This window comes from Oncorhynchus tshawytscha, linkage group LG11, assembly GCF_018296145.1.
Source record: "Oncorhynchus tshawytscha isolate Ot180627B linkage group LG11, Otsh_v2.0, whole genome shotgun sequence".
Classification (NCBI taxonomy): Eukaryota; Metazoa; Chordata; class Actinopteri; order Salmoniformes; family Salmonidae; genus Oncorhynchus; species Oncorhynchus tshawytscha.
The window spans coordinates 39,058,419-39,080,943 of NC_056439.1; the positions used below are offsets into that span (position 1 = coordinate 39,058,419).

General features: G+C 42.6%; 1 protein-coding gene across 1 annotated transcript; it reads left to right on the top strand.

Moving 5' to 3' along the window:
- Positions 1 to 8: 8 nt before the first annotated feature.
- LOC112261990 (glutamate-rich protein 1) lies at positions 9 to 21,703 on the top strand. The gene is made up of 6 exons (XM_024437652.2): positions 9 to 374; positions 835 to 975; positions 1,201 to 1,347; positions 12,811 to 13,191; positions 13,915 to 14,109; positions 21,331 to 21,703. The coding sequence occupies exons 1-6, from the start codon at positions 356 to 358 to the stop codon at positions 21,456 to 21,458; spliced, it is 1,011 nt and encodes a 336-aa protein (XP_024293420.1). The 5' UTR covers positions 9 to 355; the 3' UTR covers positions 21,459 to 21,703.
- The last annotated feature ends 822 nt before the right edge of the window (positions 21,704 to 22,525 follow it).

A 22,525-nucleotide genomic window follows, 5' to 3' on the forward strand; every position in this document is an offset into this window, starting at 1 on the left:
ATTTCACATTGTTAGAGCGGCCACTTGAGTATCTGGTCAATATGGATCATCTTTGGTTCCTTCCTCATGTGTGGATAATTGCGGTCTGCGCTGCAGCTCGTTTGGATGTTTTCTGTCGCGGCTGTGCACATAATGATATTTAGCGAAATTATTTCAGTCGTAACGGAGCATGATTTGTCAACGCAATGTTGCAAATGGTGGGGTGTCGTTACAAAAGTTCATAACAAAGCTGCAAAACATCAACTAGCAGGGTGCCAGTAGCTAGCAATGCTAACTAGCTAGCTGGTAACATTACCGTTAGCATTTTTCACAAGCGTGTTTTATCTAATGTTACATTCGAGTTAAATATAGTGATATGGCACATAGGAAAGAAGGCAAGTACTTTTTTACGTCTTCTCCGTTGCTGAAACATTAAACGCCAGATGTAGCTAGTTTTAACTAGTCTGTACTTATAGCTAGTTTACCTGTCTCGCTAGCCAGGCAGGCTACTGTCGCGCAACTCATTGAGAGTTAACAAACGCCAAGTTGACCGATCAATCCCGCGTGTTTTTGTGATACTTTCGCTGAGGTATAACGTTACATCAGCGAAGGTATCACAAATACACGCGGGATTGAAAGGTCAACTCGTTTTCCGTTTCGTTTTTGTAGGCTTCTGATATTAATAAAGTATTTATGTTTTCTGTGAATTTGACTTTGATCTACCAACTACTAGTTATGATTACATTTCAATTGAAATTGCGTAATTAGCCAAACGTGTATTTATACCCTAGATGGCTTGTACTTGACATTGGCAGCAATGTGAAATTAAAGTTAAGAATGTCAATTACGTTTCAGTATTCCAGTCTAAAGTTCTTCAGAGGCTGTACCCCTTACCTCCCAAGCTTGAGAAAGAACCCAGCTCTTCACCCCCCGAGTTTGTTCTCGACAAGTCCTCTGTGAAACAGAAAGTAGGCCTAGAGGAGTGCACTATCACTGGTAAGTAGAGTAACATATTTCATTAACTGAGTTATGCTCAATTGAATTAGAAATATTGTCCCCGGAGCTAAGCGACGTGAGACATCACACACTTTATTACTTCCAAATAAGTTGGTGTCACAGTCCGGAAATTATATAGCCTACAATACAATCACCTCCAAACCAATCGCCAAGCACTTACAGTATAGCTAATGTTCTTTCTTTCTCATTTGCTCTGTGTCTCAGGAGATGGAGGGATAATACCATCCTCGACCCAGCCAGGCAGACGAATGTACACAGTCGTAGCTCCCCCTGCAGAATACAAGACGGGTGCAGAGGGATCTGTCACGCTCTCTCAGCCAGCATACATAAATACTGTGCAAGACCCAGCTGGTAAGAGGGCTATAATCTTACATTTATGCACTGTGGTGACAGAGATGTGCCATAAAGCAGGGGATTTACTAGAAGGGGCTCTCCTCTGTCCTGCTCAGTGTTACTATCACTCTCCTTTATTGTCTTTTCCAGTCCAGTTGTGGGGAGATTAAAGCGGGAACAAATATTTTTTATCCAAGACAGATTGCATCTGAATGCAATCTGTGCCAAATGGATCAGACCACCCACTGTCATTCACATCTGATGTTGTGTGTTTTCAAGGTCAAATGTTACTATTACAGATACGTGGTGATTGTCTAAAGGTATATGGCTTATGTGAGCACTCATTGAAACCATTTTAGGCTCAACTGTTGACATGGATTCACAACAGAACTGATGATTTTGTGTTATATGATCAGTAAACTTAAAGGTGCAATATGCATAAGGTTATGTGACAAGCAATGTGTAGCAAATCATTGTACCATCTAAACCTCTGAAATATCTTTGAAATAACCAAAAATATTGTGTTTGAAGCTGGTGTACAAAAGTAAAAGATGCAAAAACTAAACGTATGAACGGGAAGCATAAAAATAGTGCATATAGAACATATCTACCTCTGACTTGCTTTCAATGAGAATGAAAGATCTATAACTCACATTTCTATAAGAATTTGTTCGTATCATCCAAAAGTTACATATTGCAACATTAAGATGTAATGCAGCACATTCCATTTGTTTTGGTGAATGTTTCCCTGGCATCAAACAGCTGGCTGAACAACCTGCTCTAAGCCGTCCTGACCGGATATCCACACTACTAACCCAGTCCATTTCATTCAGTCAGCATCTGCCTGCCAGAGAGGTAAATGGGTTTAGGCTACCTGACAGAAACGGATTATATTAATAGTTGACAGTAGAGAAATTAGCCTTGGGCAACACCTTCATTCGTGTACACTGAGTAGGTTGTACCGGTATTTCCACTTTACCTGCAGAAAATGTCTCATTAATTGGAAGACAATGTATGTTTTTCTAGGAACTCAAGAATTTATGACTTCGAAGTATACTCAATGCAGCTATATTTTCCTGTTATAATGGACTAGTCAGCAATTTAGGCCTATTAGTGCTTTCTCTTACATACTTGGTCACCAGATAGCTGGGTTCATGTATATGCACTTTGTGACATCTGCTGATGTAAAAAAGGCTTTCTAAACACATTATTTTAGAAGTTGTACAAGTTAGCCATTAGACCTAGTCTTGTAGCAGTACAGGTGGAATAGGGTCATGGTAATAGTCATGGTAATTAGGCTTCTCCAAGCTCTGATGCTGCTGATGGTCATTAGTAGCCTACCAAACCTGCTAACTGCCCAGTACTCAGCACTCTATTGTCCCACTAATCACTCTGACACCAATGCAAATGTAATCACAAATCGAATCAAACACTTCATGAAAGCTCATGTTGCACAACATTTCTGTAGTCTATCGAATTGCGTTAGAGAACCAATTGATGGCCTCTATTAAGAAGATAGCATAGTTAACTCTATTACACTGTCTTTTCCAGCTACTGTGTGAGTAGTTTTGGGCCTGTGTTCATGTCACAAGGAATTTGTTTCAAATTCTTTCAACCCCCTCCCAGGGCCTTGCATTTATTAGAAAGTGTGAAGTAAGTGACCAAACTAGCCAAGACTGATATCTTAGCAGTGGCTTTGATGTACTCAGAGACAGTGGATGACCTTAATATTGATCCCTCCTGCCAACATTACTATAGACTCACGTAGGGCTGACCCCATTTAGTTGATTGTTTGGTCGATAGGCTGTTAGTCGACCAAGATTTCTTTAGTCACAGAATCGCAAATTTATATTTTTTCCATGGTGCACAAGACACCTGTTTTATTCACGCCTGTCTCAGTAGACTAATCCATTGAAGGCACAGTCCATCACTAGACGTGGTATACTGAAATTGTAAATGGTTATATTATGTAAAAAATAATGGGGTGACACGTGTGTGTATGCTTTCTCGCGTTGGATAGCAGTCACTGTCCGTGGTACTGAAACATCTGTGTGTCGTTGAAATGGCTCCTTTCCCTATGTTTCTATGGACATAATAGCAAAGTTAATCAGCATTTTGTTGTTGAATTGTCACCTTTTCCTAGATCATGTTGCTATGTGCATAATAGCCAAGTTAACCAGCATATTGGTGTTGAAAACAATGCAGCGGCGTGAGAAGACGAGAAAAAAATTCAAGTAGCGTTAGGTCAAAACTAACAATTAGAGGTTGACCGATTTTAATCGGAATGGCCAATTTTAATTAGGGCCGATTTCAAGTTCTCATAACAATCGGATTTATTTAACTAGGCAAGTCAGTTAAGAACACATTCTTATTTTCAATGACTGCCTAGGAACGGTGGGTTAACTGCATCGTTCAGGGGCAGAAAGACAGATTTTCACCTTGTCAGCTCGGGGGATCCTGCCTTGCAACCGTACAGTTAACTAGTACAACACAATAATGACCTGCCTCTCTCTCGTTGCACTCCACAAGGAGGCTGCCTGTTACGTGAATGCAGTAAGCCAAGATAAGTTGCTTGCTAGCATTAAACTTATCTTATAAAAAACTATCAATCATAATCACTAGTTAACTACACATGGTTGATATTATCTAGCGTGTCCTGCGTTGCATATAATCTGACTGAGCATACAAGTATCTGACTGAGCGGTGGTAGGCAGAAGCAGGTGCATAAACATTCATTCAAACAGCACTTTTGTGTGTTTTGCCAGCAGCTCTTCATTGTGCGTCAAGCATTTCACTGTTTATGACTTCAAGCCTATCAACTCCCGAGATGAGGCTGGTGTAACCGAAGTGAAATGGCTAGCTAGTTAGCGCGTGCTAGTAGCGTTTCAAACGTCACTCGCTCTGAGCCTTGGGGTGGTTGTTTCCCTTGCTCTGCATGGGTAATGCTGCTTCGATGGTGGCTGTTGTCGTTGTGTTGCTGGTTCGAGCCCAGGGAGGAGCGAGGAGAGGGACGGAAGCTATACTGTTACACTGACAATACTAAAGTGCCTATAAGAACATCTAATAGTCAAAGATTAATGAAATACAAATGGTATAAAGGGAAATAGTCCTATAATAACTACAACCTAAAACTTCTTACCTGGGAATATTGAAGTCTCATGTAAAAGGAACCACCAGCTTTCATATGTTCTGAGCAAGGAACTGAAACGTTAGCTTTCTTGCATAGCACATATTGCACTTTTACTTTCTTCTCCAACACTTTGTTTTTGCATTATTTAAACCAAATTGAACATGTTTCATTATTTACTTGAGGCTAAATTGATTTTATTTATGTATTATATTAAGTTCAATTAAGTGTTCATTCAGTATTGTTGTAATTGTCATTATTAACAAATAAAAACAAATCGGCCAATGTATCGTTTTTTTTGGTCCTCCAATAATCGGTATCGGCGTTGAAAAAAATCATAATCGGTTGACCTCTACTAACAATGCCACTCAGGAACATTCAGTCTTCTTAGTAAGCAGCTCCACTGTAGATTTAGCCTTGTATTTTAGGTTATTGTCCTTTTGTAAGGTGAATTCATCTTTCAGTGTCTGGTGGAAAGCAGACCCTGGGAGATGCGTAGCTCCATTATGTTTATTTTTTATCCTGAACTCCCCAGTCCTTAATCCTTAACGATTACAAGCATACCCATAACATGACGACGCTACCACTATGCTTGAAAATATGGAGTGTGGTACTAATGTGTTGGATTTACTACTCATATAACTTATTTTAAGGACAAAAAGTGAATTGCTTAGCCACTTTTTTTGCAGTATTACTTTGTCTTGTTGTAAACAGGATGCATGTTTTAGAATATTTTTTTAATGTACAGACTTCCTCCTTTTCGTTCTGTCAATTAGGTTAGTATTGTGTAGTAAGTACAATGTTGTTGCTCCATCTTCAGTTGTCTCCTATCACAGACATTAAACTCTGTAACTGTTTTAAAAGTCACCATTGGCTTCATAGTGAAATCTCTGAGCGATTTCGTTCCTCCGACAATTGAGTTAGGGAGGACGCCTGTATCTTTGTAGTGACTGGGTGTATTGATACTAATTTCACTTGGATAGTGTAACTTCACCATGCTCAAAGGGATATTTAATTTCTGCTTTTTAAATTTTTTACCCATCTACCAATGGGTGCCTCTCTTAGTGAGGCATTGGAAACCTCCCTGGTCTTTGTGGTTGAATTGTGTTTGAAATTCACTGCTAAACTGAGGGGCCTCAAAGATAGTTGTGTGGGGCACAGAGATGAGGTAGTCATAACTTATATGAACTCTGTATGCAATAGTGTTATGTGACTTGTTAAGCAAACATTTTCTAATCAGTGTATTTAGGCTTGCCATAACAAAGGGGTTGAATATTTGACATTTCAGCTTTTAATTTTGAATGAATTTGAAGAACATAATTCCAATTTGACTGTGTGTGTGTGTGTGTGTGTGTGTAGGCCAGAGACAATCTAAATGTAATCCGTTTTAAATTTGAGCCTCGATGGGTGTGAATCCTTTCTGGAAGCACTGTATCAATCAGTGAGGCTGTTCTGTCATTTGTTCATGTCATCACACAGCATATGAGTCATTCATGCTTTGAAATGCAATCAAACATTTTAGTTTTAGAATTGAATAACAAAGTGAGCTTTGAGTAATTAGCCTAAACGAGAAATAAAACGCAGTCCACGAATGCATGTAACTTTTTTTTAGTCTTTATATGTAAAGGCTATATACACGGAGTATACCAAACATTAGGAACACCTTCCTAATATTGAGTTACACCCCTTTTGCCCTCAGAACAGCCTCAATTTGTCAGGGCATGGACTTAACAAAGTGTTGAAAACGTTCCAACTGGGATAATGGCCCATTTTGACTCCAATGCGTCCCACAGTTGTGCCAAGTTGGCTGGATGTCCTTTGGGTGGTGGACTATTCTAGATGCACACGGGAAACCCTGGTACCTACTATGATACCTCGTTCAAAGGAAATAAAATATTTTGTCTTGCCCATTTACCCTCTGAATCGCACACATATGCAATCCATGTCTTAATTGCCTATTTTAACCTGTCTCCTCCCTGTCCTCTACACTGATTGAAGTGACATCAAATAGGGATCATAGCTTTCACCTGGTCAGTGTGAGTCATGGAAAGAGCAGGTGTTATTGTTTTGTATACTTGGGTGGGCGGGGGTGTGTGTATACACTCAGCAAAAAAAGAGGTCCCTTTTTCAGGACCCTGTCTTTCAAAGATAATTCGAAAAATCCAAATAACTTCACAGATCTTCATTGTAAATGGTTTAAACACTGTGTCCCATGTTCAGTGAACCATAAACAATTAATGAACATGCACCTGTGGAATGGTCATTAAGACACTAACCGCTTACAGACTGTAGGCAATTAAGGTCACCGTTATGACAACTTAGAGGACACTAAAGAGGCCTTTCTACTGACTCTGAAAAACACCATAAAGATGCCCAGGGTCCCTGCTCATCTGTGTGAATTTGCCTAAGGCATGCTGCAAGGAGGCATGAGAACTGCGGATGTGGCCAGGGCAATAAATTGCAATGTCCGTACTGTGAGGCACCTAAGACAGCGCTACAGGGAGACAGGACGGACAGTTGATCGTCCTCGGAATGGCAGACCATGTGTAACAACACCTGCACAGGATCGGTACATCCGAAAATCACACTTGCGGGACCGGTACAGGATGGCAACAACAACTGCCCGAGTTGCCCCAGGAACGCACAATCCCTCCATCAGTGCTCAGACTGTCCGCAATAGGCTGGACTGAGGGCTTGTAGGCCTGTTGTAAGGCAGGTCTTCACCAGACATCACCTGCAACAATGTCGCCTATGGGTACAAACCCACCATCGCTGGACGAAACAGGACTGGCAAAAAGTGCTCTTCACCGACGAGTCGTGGTTTTGTCTCACCAGGGGTGATGGTCGGATTCACGTTTATCGTCATTGCAGGCAATCTCAACCCTGTCCGTTACAGGGAAGACATCCTCCTCCCTCATGTGGTACCCTTCCTGCAGGCTCATCCTGACATGACCCACCAGCATGACAATGCCACCAGCCATACTGCTCGTTCTGTGCGTGATTTCCTGCCAGACAGGAATTTCCGTGTTCTGCCATGGCCAGCGAAGAGCCCGGATCTCAATCCCATTGAGCACGTCTGGGACCTGTTTGTCTCAGTTGTTGAATCTTGTTATGTTCATACAAGTATTTACATGTTAAGTTTGCTGAAAATAAATGTAGTTGACAGTGAGGACATTTTTCCTTTTTTGCTGCGTTGTATAGGTGACTTCGGGATGCTGGCCTTCTAGGCAGAGTTGCAAAGAAAAAGCCATATCAGACTGGCTAATAAAAAGAAAATATTAAGCTGGGCAAAAGAACAGACACTGGACAGAGCTGCTTAGAAGGCCAGCATCCTGGAATCACCTCATCCCTGTTGATGTTGAGACTGGTGTTTTGCAGGTACTATTTAATGAAGCTGCCAGTTGAGGACTTGTGAGGCGTCTGGTTCTCAAACTAGACACACTAATGTCCTTGTCGTCTTGCTTAGTTGTGCACCGGGGCCTACCACTCTTTCTAATCTGGTTAGAGACAGTTTGCGCTGTTCTGTGAAGGGAGTAGATCTTCAGTTTCTTGTCAATTTCTCGCATGGAATAACCTTAATTTCTCTGAATAAGACTAGACTGACGAGTTTCAGAAGAAAGGTCTTTGTTTCTAGCCATTTTGCGCCTGTAATCGAACCCACATGTTGATACTGAACTAGTCTAAAGAAGGCCAGTTATATTGATACTTTAATTTCAGCTGTGCTACCATAATTGCAAAAGCTTTTTCTCATGGTCAATTAGCCTTTTAAAATGATACTTGGATTAGCTAACACAACGTGCAATTGGAACACAGGAGTGATGGTTGCTGATAATGGGCCTATGTAGATATTCCATTAAGTCCGGCTACAATAGTAATTTACAACATTAACAATGTCTGCACTGTATTTCTGATCAATTTGATGTTATTTTTAATGGACAAAATGTGCATTTCTTTCAAAAACAAGGGAATTTCGAAGTGACCCCATACTTTTAAACGGTAGTTTGCATGCAGTCAACAGTTTGGACACCTACTCATTCAAGGGTTTTTGTTTATTTTTACTACATTGTAGAATAATAGTGACGACATCAAATCTATGAAATAACACACATGGAATCATGCAGTAACCAAAAAAAGTGTTAAACAAGTCGGCCTATTTTGGATGCTTCAATGTAGCCACCCTTTGCCTTGACAGCTTTGCATACTCTTCCCATTCTCTCAACCAGCTTCACGAGGAATGCTTTTCCAACAGTCTTGAAGGAGTTCCCACAATTGGGTTGATGATCGGGTGGTTGTGGAGGTCAGGTCATCTGATGCAGCACTCCATCACTCTCCTTGGTCAATAGCCCTTACATAGCCTGGAGGTGTGTTGGGTCATTTGTCCTATTGGAAAAACAAATGATAGTCCCACTAAGCGCAAACCAGATGTGATGGCGTTTCACTGCAGAATTTTCTGGTAGCCATGCTGGTTAAGTGTACCTTGAATCCTAATTAAATTACTGACTGTGTCACCAGCAAAGCACCCTTCACACCTGCTTCATGGTGGGAACCACACATGCAGAGATCATCCATTTACCTACTCTGGGTCTCACAAAGACATGGAGGTTGGAACCAAAAATCTCATTTGGGCTTATCAGACCACCAAGGACAGATTTCGACCATTCTAATTGCTTGTGTTTCTTGGCCAACGCAAGTCTCTGCTTATTGGTTTATTTGCAGCAATTTGACCATGAAGGCCTGATTCAGTCTCCTCGTAACTGTTGATGTTTTTGTTACCTGAACTCTGAAGCATTTATATGCACTGCAAATTTATCTGATCTGCTGCTGCAGAGGTAACTCTGGGTCTTCCTTTCCTGTGGCGGTCCTCATGAGAGGAATGTTCATCTTAGTGCTTGATGGTTTTTGCAACTGCACTTGAAGAAACTTTCAAATTTCTTAACATTTTCCGGATTGACTGACCTTCATGTCTTAAAGTAATGATGAACTGTCGTTTCTCTTTGCTTATTTGAGCTGTTCTTGCCATAATATGGACTTGGTATTTTGCTAAATAGGGCTATCTTCTATATACCACAACTGATTGTCTCAAACGCATTAAAAGGGAAAAAATGAGAGAATAGTAAAAAAATAAAAAAAAATAAAAAATGTAAAGAGTAGGTGTGTCCAAACCTTTGGCTGGTTGTGTGTGGACCTCTTGACTTTATCCACATTTTGTTACATTACAGCCAATTTCTAAAATGTATTAAATAAAATTACAAATCATCAATCTACACACAAATCGAAAAGTTATTTTAGAAATGTTTGCTAACTTATTACAACTAAACATAAGGTATTTATTTACAAATGTAACAGTCCCATTGCTATGAGACTCAAGTGAGCTTAGGTATATCCTGTTTCCATTGATCATCCTTGATGTTTCTACAACTTGGAGTCCACCTGTGGTAAGTTCAATTGATTGGACATGATTTGGAAAGGCAGGTGACACCTGTCTGTGGTCACACAGCTGACAGTACATGTCAGAGCAGAAACCAAGCCAGGAGCTCGAAGGAATTGTCCGTAGAGCTCCGAGACAAGATTGTGTCAAGGCACAGATCAGGGGAAGGGTACCACAAATTATGCAACATCGAAGATCCCCAAGAACACTGTGTCGTCCTCCATTCTTAAATGGAAGAAGTTTGGAACCACCAGGACTCTTCCTAGAGCTGGCTGCCCGGCCAAACTGGGCAATTGGAGAAGGGCCTCGGTCAGGGGGAGTGACCAAGAACCCAATGGTCACTCTGACAGAGCTCCAGAGTTCCTCTGTGGAGATGGGAGAACCTTCCAGAAGGACTACCATCTTGTTAGATATTACTGCGCTGTTGGAGCTAGAGAAGAGCATTTCACTACACCCGCAATAACATCTGCTAAACACATGTATGTGACCAATAACATTTTAGTAAGAGGCATATAATAGCCCACTTGGAGTTTGCCAAAAGGCACCTAAAGACTCAGACCATGATGAAACCAAGATTGAAGACTTTGAGCTGAATGCCAAGTATTATGTCTGGAGGAAACCTGGCACCATCACTACTGTGACAAGACAACGCAGCCGTGGCCTCGGGACTTGTCTCAATGTCCTTGATCGGCCCAGCCAGAGCCCGGACTTGGAACTCTATCAAACATCTCTGGAGAGACCTGCAAATAGATGTGCAGCAATGCTCCCCATCCAACCTGACAGAGCTTGAGAGGATCTGCAGAGAATAATTGTGTGTGGGGGGGTGTATATATTTAATTAGAACAGAGACACTGGTACATAATTTATTGTGTTTACATTTTGTTCCAAGTCAAATATCTTCCACACATCTGACTTTCCATTCTAAGCAACCAGTAAACATTCTCCAGGGTTAGAGTTTATTTTTCACTACCTCTGCATCCATTTTGCTGTCAAGTTCGGTGTTTGATATAATAAATTTATTGATGTGATTGATAGGCTATAGATCAGGCCCTATTGGGCACTATGCTTTATCTTGGCCAGGTCGCAGTTGTAAATGAGAACTTGTTCTCAACTAGCCTACCTGGTTAAATAAAGGTGAAATAAATAAAAAAATGAGATGCTTACATGTTTCACGTAAAGAGAGCAAGGATTGAGGAACTAGGTAATGTTTTTCCTAAACAAATCAGGGATTTCGATAACTACTTTTGTCAGTGAATCAAGTAAGAAACGAAATAGCTGATATGTTGCAGCTTCAGCACGGACAGTGCGAAAAAAGACTTGCAGTGCTCTGGTGCCTTTTTCGCTGCAGCAGGGAGAAGAGTAAGACCACATTCACCAGTCACACAGGCATTCCCTGTCATTTCGTTTTTAACACAGCATGGCCATCGGGCTCCTTGAGTCATTTGTGTCTTAATTATTTAGTCAAACTGTGCTTGTGAAGCATCAGACAAGCTCAGTGCATATAGTGGATTTTATTCAAACACATAGGGTGTGTCCTATATGGAAATATACACGTTTAAAAAAAGACTCAGTCCACCAAGATATTTTGTTGTTGGAGACAGCGCTAGACCCATTTTCCGGCCGTGTCATTAAAGTTAAGTGCGTAGTCCGTCATCAGAAACCTCTTTGTTTACGTGCAAGTTAACAAACCAAGTAATCAGATGGTTATCACAGATGTCATCAGAGGATATATTTTTTTTTACCCCGTTTTCTCCCCAATTTTGTGGTATCCAATTGGTAATGACAGTCTAGATCAATCCAGAATAAGAATAGTTGTTGAACATGGCTAAAGCCATCAGTCTTGCATGTTATCACTCACTCTTCAATTTGTCAAGGTCCTGATACCAGCATTAGCTATCCTGCTACAGAGCTTTTTGATGTCGGGATACGAGTGCATCCCTCTAACGACATTTGATGGTAAACAGAAAATGGCTCTGGTTTGATCCCTAACCATCCGACTACCTGACCACTAGAGGGAACACTGACTCGCATTCCTTTTGACTGCAGTTTACCTGTTGAACAGTCCAAGTCATGATAAAATGGACTGTGTGCGCATGTCCATCCTCCTTCAGGACATCCTGTGTCTTTGAGAGACTATTTATTGAGCTGGACCTTGCTGAATCACATTTGCTGCATTATGCACCTTTTATCAAGCCATGTCCGCTTTGCCCCACATCTGTTGCAGCATTCACTTATTGCCACCAACAGTAAATCGCTTCCTACATGCTTATTATGATTCGTTTTATGGAAATGCTGTGAATAATCATCACCGGTTGTTTATTTGTGATGTTTCCAATTTCTATCTTTCACAGCTGAAAATTGATACATAACACAACCTTTTTTAAAGATTCTCGCTCTCTGCACAGCTGGCCATATGGTGGCAGTTTCTCTCTAAGACCAAAAAGCTCTTGAAACTGCTTAAAGTCTAGAGAAAGAGAGTGGTGTGTGTGTGTGCATGCATGCTCTGCAGTAGGGGGTACTGGAGTGTATAGACTGTGGTTGGGTTAAATCCCAGACAGCCTCTCCACCCACCAGTTACCCTGGGGAACAGCCACCACACTCTGTGTGTGGACAGGGGCCCAGCTTTCCCACAGGGGAAGGTGATGCAGTCAGCTTTTGACTTCAGTGCTCTCTGAGCCCCAGAGAGCCATCAATCCAAGCGGTGCTGAATATGCTGGCTGAATAAACTTTATCTGCTACCAAATAAAGTCTTATGTCAAAGATGGGATAGGCATGGTGTTTGAAGGAGGCTGATTCCAAGTGCTATGAAATGGATATTAGTTATGAATATGAATCACAGGGACTGACTTACCATAGCGCAGCACCGCAGCTAGATTAGACTAGCTTGTGAAGTTAACAAGCTCTCACTTTTTCTTGTTCCCTTCAGATGAGAACACTCATGAGTCTGAAGGAGAGGGAGAAAGACAACGACTGAGAAGAAGAAGAAAGAGGAAGGGTAAAACAGCTCCAGGAGGAGGGACAGTCACGGGACAGGCTACAGAATCCAACCCTGGGGATCCAACCATGGCTCCGACCCCCACGGAGGAGAAAGGAGAGCGGCTCAGCAAGAACAAGAGGAGGAAGCTAAAGAAGAAACGCCACAAAGAAAAGCTCCTGTCTCTGGGTCTGATGCCCCGCGCTGCAGCTCTGGAGTTCACCTACCAGAGAGAGGGGAATGGGGAGGAGGAGGATGAAGAGATGAGGCAGAGAAGAGCAGCTGAAGTGATGGACTTCCTAAGGACCACACAGGAGATCTACGTGTCTGATCGTGAGTATGATACCAGGGCTGCTAATCAACCCAAATACGGTCACACACAGCCTAGGCCAGAGCTCTCCAACCCTGTTCCTGGAGATTTATCCTCCTGTAGGTTTTTGTCTCCAACCCCAGTTGTAACTAACATGGTTCAGATGATCAACCAGCTAATTATTACAATCAGGTGTGATAGATTGGGTTGGGAACTGGAAACCTACAGGTCAGTAGTCTCCAGGAACGGGGTTAGTCTGGCTCAGTCTGCCTAAGAGCTGGCCAAATGTAGTGCACTATATAGGGATTTTTTATTTATTTTTTCCTTCATGTGCTGAAGCATAGTTTATTTTATACCCTTCATATTGGCAGAAAAATAAATAATTTGAGGAGCAGTGTGTAGAGCACAACCCAAAAAATGGTCCCAACTTGAGGACCATGGGGGATTTTAAGGTCTGAGGTGTTTAGGTTACTTCCTCTTGAGGTGTTTAGGTTACTTCCTAATGTACAGTCTCTGTTGTCTGGTCTGGCATAATCCCCCCCCTGACTTGCCTTCGGAAGAAATTCTCCTGTCCTTATTATGCACCTCAGTCTCAACATAGAGCTGACGATTGTTAAGGTATTAGACATTTTGCTGTTGTCATATGACTGACTTGCCCACATCCTGCTTAGCACATTCCCATTCAGTAATGTATATTTGAAAGGTTGGTGGAGTAAGAGCATCTCTTCTTTCCTCACACTCTCCAGGCTCATTGCCTGCAGGCAGGCTCCATGTGTCCTCAGGGGTAGTGGAGGGCCTTCTGACCAGCCTGTCCAATGGAACATTCCCCCCTCCTGTTTTGGCCCAACTCCACAGCCTCAAGTCCCTGGTGCAGCAACAGGACACGGAGAGGCTTGCCAAGGCTCTGCAAGAGCTCCAGAACAGCTCTACCATGTCTCCTAGTGAGTAGTCTTATCTGGTTTTGCCTTAACTATTCTTGTCTGAGCTCACCTGTCCATACTAGAGGTTGACCACATGGCTGATTTAATTAGGGTTGACTTCAAGTTTTCATAACAATCGGTAATTGGCCTTTTTGGATGCTGATTACATTGCAATCCACGAGGAGACTGCGTAGCAGGCTGACCACCTGTTACGCGAGTTCAGCAATAAAATGACTTTGGCTGCAAGGAGCCAAGGTAAGTTGCTAGCTAGCATTAAACTTATCTTGTAAAAAAAAAAAAAACCATCAATCTTCACAAACACTAGTTAACTACACATGGTTGATATTACTAGGTTAGCTAGCTTGTCCTGCATTGCATATAATCAATGCGGTGCCTGTTCATTTATCATCGAATCACCGCCAACTTCCCCAAACAGGTGACGATTTAACAAAAGCGCATTTGCGGGGGGAAAAACACAATTGTTGCGCAAATATACCTAACCATAAACATCAATGCATTTCTTAAAATCAATACACAGCAAATTCATGTTTGCGGGCAATATTAACTAGGGAAACTGTCACTTCTCTTGCGTTCTGTGCAAGCAGAGTCAGGGTATATGCAGCAGTTTGGGCTGTCTGGCTCGTTGCGAACGGTTCCGTATTTCACTGAAAGAATAAGCGTTTTCTTTTCGAAATTATATTTTCTAGATTTGACCATATTAATGACCAAAGGCTCGTATTTGTGTGTTTATTATATTTAAGTCTATGATTTGATAGAGCAGTCTGACTGAGCGGTGGTAGGCAGCAGCAGGCTCGTAAGCGTTCATTCAAACAGCACTTTACTGCGTTTGCCCCAGCTCTTAGCGATGGTTGATGCACAGCTCTGTTTATGACTTCAAGCCTTTCAACTCCCGAGATTAGGCTGGAAATACTATAGTGCCTTTAAGAACATCCAATAGTCAAGGGTATATGAAATACCAATGGTATAAAGAGAAATAGTCGACGCGTCATAATTCCTATAATAACTACAACCCCCCCAAAAAAATTCTGGGAATATTGAGGGCCACCAGCTTCCATATGTTCTCATGTTCTGAGCAAAGAACTTAAACGTTAGCTTTTTTACATGGCATGTATTGCACTTTTACTTCTCCATCACTGTTTTTGCATTATTAAAACCAAATTGAGCGTTTCATTATTTATTTGAGACTAAATTGATTTTATTTATGTATTATATTAAGTTAAAAATAAGTGTTCATTGTTCATTCAGTATTGTTGTATTGCCATTATATAAATAAATAAAAATCTGCCAATTTAATCGGTATCGGCTTTTTTGGGGGGGTCCTCCAATAATCTGTATCGACGTTGAAAAATCAATCGGTCGACCTCTAGTCCATACTACCAGTCGCCTAATCATACCTGCCCTCGCCTGGCCATACTAGCATGCCTTACCTATACATGCATGCATGCTCTCCCCTATTCAAACACAAACCAGTTTGACAGTCCCCAGTATCTCCTGCCACTGGGTGTTTTACTCAAGAGCTGCCAGGAGAGCAGACAATGTACAGGTCTGGAAATTGTGAATGACATGGTCTCAGGTGTGTGTGTGTTTTGGGCCTGTTCAAATCTAACTGATAAGATCAGTGGTGACCTGGTTGGCCCTTGTGCAGAGTATACTACTGCAGTATATTATACGACTGTCCTGTCCAGGGGATTCAGGGCACGGCTGAGCAGGTGGTCATAGTGATGCTCAACTCTCTGCCAAGGCAACGCTGAAGAGGAAAACAAACTCCAGTCCAGACCTGTGATCAGTTCCCACAGTGGACTCTATATAGACCAGGGTTAATCAACTAAATTCAGACGCAGGGCGATTTTTTTTTTTTTTTTTTTTTTTTTTTTTTTTTTTTTTCCTTGGGTTGATGGTCGGGGGATCAAAACATAATTTGTAGACTGCAAATTGACTGCAAGAAGATGTATTTGACTAGAACATAATCATTTCAACTTGCTTACTTTTGTGTATGATCACGTGTTTGTGTGTGAATACTTGGGAACAGATTTCCAAAATGAAAGTCACTTGGAGCTGATTTCCTGGTGCTTTTAGATCTGTCCAACAATAAAAATGTACCATTTGGGTGGTCAAATAACGCCACCAGTTTGGGAACCCTAGTATAGACTATACTAAAACCACACAGCTTATTCCTGCTGGTCCCTCCACCTGCTCCTCAGATGTGGACAAGCTTTGTGGATTCCCCCAAAACGTAATTAGTCATTAAAGGTCCAATGCTGCCGTTTTTATCTCAATATCAAATAATTTCTGGGTAACAATTATGTACCTTACTGTGATGGTTATGAATTGAGTGTCAGAAATAACTTCTTAGCAAAGAGCAGTTGTTCACTCAAGAATTTTTCTCGGACTGTCTGGGAGTGGTCTGAGTGGGAGGGGAAATCTGAAAACTAGCTGTTATTGGCAGAGAGGTTTGGAACTCTTTTGTTATTGATCTATTAACTAATTTACTGCCTGGTGATGTCCCCACGCTGGCCAAAACTCCATCCTACAAAAAAAGGCTGAAATTTTAGGTGGTGTTCTCAAACAGCGCATTCACTAAAAGGACATTTATAATTTTCCCAGTATTATTCCAACCTTGTATTGTGGAAATGTATATAAATCACATTTTTGACCACACTGGGCCTTTTTTAAAGAGCAAATAAAGTAGTCTAATAGCCATCCAGTCTGTTAACTAATCTATTCACACCTGTTTTCTTTTGCTAAAGGTAAATGTCCATTAAACAGAATGTAAAACAATGGGGTAAATTAACTTTTACTGTTTTTAAGGATATTTATATAGCAAACCAAATGGAATTAGCCACCGGTGGAATAAAGCCAGCTGTTTCTGTCCAGCCATGCTTGAGCCCAGTAAGCCTGCTGTGCTGTTGGTTTAGCCTGTTCTGTGAAAGGGTCAAGTCTTTTCCACAGTTCCCTGGAGCTTCTCTTCAGCTCAGAGAGAGGAGGAATCAATTGACCACCAGGGCAGTGCCAAAGCATATCCCACAGCTTACATTTCACTGTTCTACCCAACACCTCTGTCGGCGATGACGTCTGCTGCTTGCCTGTTGCCAGTTTTATTTGATGACTTTCATGCACTTCCCCTTTTTTTAAATTTGGACTCTTAACAGCACGGTTATATAAAAGACACAGCCCAGGGGGAAAGGGCAGCTTTTAGCAGTGAGGTACTGTAGGTGACGGAAATCAAATCAAACTTTTTGTCACGTGCACAGAATAAAACAGGTTTAGACTTGAAGTGCTTCCTTACGATGAGTTAAAAAATAATTATACAAATTGTAACACAAGGGAAAAATACACTAGAATTAAGCTATATATGGGGAGTACCAGATCAATGTGGAGATCACATTTATTTATAAAGCCCTTACATCAGCTGATGTCAAAGTGCTGTATAGAAACCCAGCCTAAAACCCCATACAGCAAGCAATGCAGTTGTAGAAGCATGGTGGCTAGGAAAAACTCCCTAGAAAGGCCAGAACCTAGGAAGAAACCTAGAGGAACCAGGCTATGTGGGGTGGCCAGTCCTCTTCTGGCTGTGCCGGGTGGAGATTATGACAACATGGCCAAGATGTTCAAATGTTCATAGATGACCAGCAGGGTCAAATAATAGTCAGTGGTTGTCGAGGGTGCAACATGTCAGCACCTCAGGAGTAAATGTAAGTTGGCTTTTCATAGCTGATCATTCAGAGTATCTCTACCGCTCTTGCTGTCTTTAGAGAGTTGAAAAAAGCAGGTCTGGGACAGGTAGCACACCTGGTGAACAGGTTAGGGTTCCATAGCTGCAGGCAGTACAGTTGAAACTGGAGCAGCAGCACGGCCAGGTGGACTGGGGACAGCAAGTAGTCATCAGGCCAGGTAGTCCTGAGGCATGGTCCTAGGGCTCAGGTCCTCAGAGAGAGAGAGAATTAGAGAGAATATACTTAAATTCACACAGGACACCGGATAAGACAGGAGAAATACTCCAGATAGGACAGACTGATCCTAGCCCCACCGACACACAAACTACTGCAGCATAAATACTGGAGGCTGAGACAGAAGGGGTCAGGAGACACTGTGGCCCGATCCGATGATAACCACGGACAGGGCCGAACAGGCAGGATATAACCACACCCACTTAGCCAAAGCACAGCCCCCACACCACTAGAGGGATATCTTCAACCACCAACTTACCATCCTGAGACGAGGCCGAGTGTAGCCCACGAAGATCTCCGCCACGGCACAACCCAGGGGGGGCACGCCAATCCGGACAGGAAGATCACGTTAGTGACTCAACCCACTCAAGTGACGCACCCCTCCTAGTGATGGCATGGAAGGGCACCAGTAAGCCAGTGACTAAGCCACTGTGATAGGGTTAGAGGCAGAGAATCCCAGTGGAGAGAGGGGAACCTTCCAGGCAGACACAGCAAGGGCTGTTTGTTGCTCCAGTGCCTTTCCGTTCACCTCCACACTCCTGGGCCAGACTACACTCAATCATAGGACCTAATGAAGAGATGAGTCTTCAATAAAGACTTAAAGTTTGAGAGTGCATCTCTCACATGGGCAGGCAGACCATTTCCAGGGCGTACCAGTACCAGATCACTGTGGCGATATTTACAAGGAGTACCAGATCAATGTGGAGCTATATACCAGGAGTACCAGTACCAGAACACTGTGGAGATGTATACAGGGTGTACCAGTACCAGATCAATGTGCAGGGGTATGTATACATGAAGGCAGGATAAAGTGACTAGGCATCAGAATAAAGAACAGAGTAGCGGCAGGATATTCTTAGTGTGAAAGTGTGTGTCAAATCAAAAAATGTCTGTCACATGCGCCGACTACAACAGGCACCTTACCGTAAAATGCTTACTTACAAGCCCTTAATCAACAATGCAGTTAATTTAAAAAACAAGTGTTCAAGTATTTACAAAAATGAACTGAATTAAAAGAAAAATAGAAAACAATTTAAGGAGCAACAATAAAATAAGTGGCAGGGCTGCATACAGGGGGTACTGGTACGGAGCCAATGTGCGGGGGCACAGGTTAGTCCAGGTAATATGTACATTTTGGGAGAGAAAGTAACCTACACATAGATAACAGAGTAGCAGCAATGTAGAAGGGCGGGGCAATGCAAATAGTCCGGTTAGCCATTTGATTAGCAGGAGTCTTATTGCTTGGGGGTAGAAGCCGGTAAGAAGCCTTTTCTACCAAGACTTCGGCGCTCCGGTACAGCTAGTCTGTGACTGGAGTCTTTGGTCATTTTTTGGGCTCTCCTCTGACAACGTCTGGTATAGAGGTCCTGGATGGCAGGAGGCTTGGCCCCAGGAAGTGATGCTCTCGATGGTGCAGCTGTTGAACTTTTTGAGGATCTGAGGACCCATGCCTAATCTTTTCTGTGTGTGTATACACTGAGTATACAAAACATTAAAAGCACCTGCTCTGTCCATGACAGACTCTCCAGGTGAAAGCTATGATCCCTTATTGATGTCACTTGTTAAATCCACTTCAATCAGTGTAGGTGAAAGGGAGGAGACCGGTTTAAAGAAGGATTTTTAAGCCTTGAGACATGGATTGTGTATGTGTCATTCAGAGCCTGAAAGGGTGAGGACAAAATTATATAATTTCCTTTAAACGGGTATGGCAGTAGGTGCCAGGCGCACCGGTTTGTGTCAAGAATTGCGACACTGCTGGGTTTTTCACACTCAGCAGTTTCCTGTGTGTATCAAGAATGGTCCACCACCCAGCCAGCATGGCACAACAGTGGAGTCAAAATGGGCCAGCATCCCTGTGGAATGCTTGAGACACCTTGTAGATTTCATGCCTCGACAAATTGAGGCTCTTCTAACGGCGTATACTCAATGGATATAGTCTTGAGTGTGCATAGTCCGTGTAACCATTTATATAACTATTTAGCAGTCTTATGGCTTGGGCATAGGAGCCGTCTCAGAGCCTGTTGGTTTGAGAGCCGGTGCTCCGGTACTGTTTGATAGACAGTAGCAAAATGAACAGTCTTGGTTGGCTGAAGTCTTCTGCAATTTTTTTCAGGCCTTCCTCTAACACTGCCTCATAGATGTCCTCGGTGGCAGGGAGCTCCGCCCCAGTGATGTGCAGGGCCGTCCGCACCACCCTCGACCGCACTTTGCGGTCGAGGGCGGTGCATTTGCCATACCAAATAGTGATGCCGTCAGACAAGATGCTCTTGATGGTGCAGCTGTAGAATTTGAGGATCTGAGGGCCCGTGCCAAATCTTTTCGGCCTCCTTAAGAGGGAAGAGGCGCTGTCGTAAGTCCTTAGGGATGTGGACGCCAAGGAACTTGAAGCTTTCGACCTGCTCCACTACACCCCTGCTGATGTGAATGGAGAAGTGCTCTCCCCTCTCACCTGTAGTCTACGATCAGCTCCTTTGTCTTACTGACATTTAGGGAGAGGTTGTTCTCCTGTCACCACACTGCCAACTGTCTGACCTCCACCCTGTAGGCTGTCTCCTCAACGTAGGTGATCAGGCCTACCACCGTCAGCTAACTTGATGGTGTTGGAGTCATGCATGGCCACGCAGTCTTGGGTGAACATGGATTACAGGAGAGGACTAAGCAAACACCCCTGAGGGGCTCCAGTGTTGAAGGTCAGTGTGGCGGAGGTGTTGTTGCCTACCCCTCACCACCTCGGGCTGTCCTGTTAGGAAGTCCAGGATCCAGTTGCAGAGGGAGATGTTCAGTCTCGTGCTTGGTGATGAGCTTATGGGGGACTATGTTGTTGAACGCTGAGCTGTAGTCAATGAACAGCATTCTCACATTGTTATTTCTCATCTTGTCCAGGTGGGAGATGGCAGTGTGAAATGCAATGAGATTGTGTCATTTGTGGACCCGTTGGGGTGGTATGCAAATTGGAGTGGGTCTGGGATCTTGTCATGACCAGCACTTCAAAATTACAGATTTGAGTGCTACAGGGTGATAGTCATTTAGGCAGGTTAACTTGGAGCTCTTGGGAACAGGGACAATGGTGGTCAGCTTGAAACATGTTGGGATTACTGACTGGGTCAAGCCGAGGTAAAAAAAATGTCAGACAGGTACAGTACTAGACCTAGACCAGGATAATTAGTTGTCCTCATCACTGGAATGGCAGTAATGATCTCATTAAATAACTGTTAATCCACTCACTGTTCCTAATTGCAAACAAACTAATGTAACGTGTGTCTCGTCTTTCCAGGTGAGGCCACTGCAGTTGTGTCCTTATTTCAGTACTGGATCACAGACATCCTGCCCCTGCAGAGACTGGAAGACAGGCCAACCAACAACACAACCTTCCTAGTTGAAACAACCAACAACACAGCTTAGACTTTCCTAGATGTTCAAGGTTTTAAACAATACTACTGATGGAAAATGTATCTGAATCATACATTGTGTGCTCACAACCACTGTTTGAAAAGACCACTGCATACAAATGTTCTTGAAGGTGCTACCTGTCATGATGTTGCCCTCTTTGGGTACAGCAAGCCCATCCCCCTCTCCCTGCCTCCTTCAACTAGGCTGCTGTGGTCAGAGAGAGGTCGTGAATTCCTGAGAAGACCCTGCCTCATGGCCACAGTATAAGAGACAGAGTGAATTTTCATAGAGAACAAAGGAATTTCTTCCACTTCACAGAACTTGAGGTCCGAACAAATTTTATGTTCCGGACAAGGTATAAAAGATCGGGTGAAGAATCTAGCTACGAACTGGTCCGTTTGTTACATTTTGGGGAAGCTCATGGGAGACGGTGTGGCCACATTGCCATAACGCTGTTTATATAATAGCCTCAGATATGAGGTTTTACATCTAATAGTTGTATAAGGATGAATGAGTGCGTATGATACTGTTTGTAAAATTGTGTGATGTGATTTTGGACTGTTTAATGAAGGAAACTCCAATTCCCTTTTGAGTTGAACTAAATCTGAGGACTTCCCCTGAGCCCAGTTAGGGTCAGGCATCCTGGGACAGCCCTTTTCTGCAATTCCAAATAAAACCCAACTTTGAGAAATTATCACCAGACCATGTTTTCCTCCATTACGAGGGTACAAAGGTTGTAGACCATTGCTGAATATTTTAACCATACCACGTGGTTAAACTCTCACTGTCGATACCAACAGAAAAATAACAAGTCTTTGATATTAATTACTTGTCTGCAGCTAGGAATTCGGTATCATTTAATGCCAAGAACGACAACCGCTGAAACATCCGTTCTATAACGAATGAATGAATGTCACTGAACAATCCACTCTAACCACAAGAGAGGGAGAGAGATGGACAATTCTACAAAAGAAAAAAACTTTTCACCAGCGATCAAGACGACACACTGAGCGTCAATATATATATATATATATATATATTGATTGCAATTGTTCCCGAATGAGTTCCCCATGTTCCCC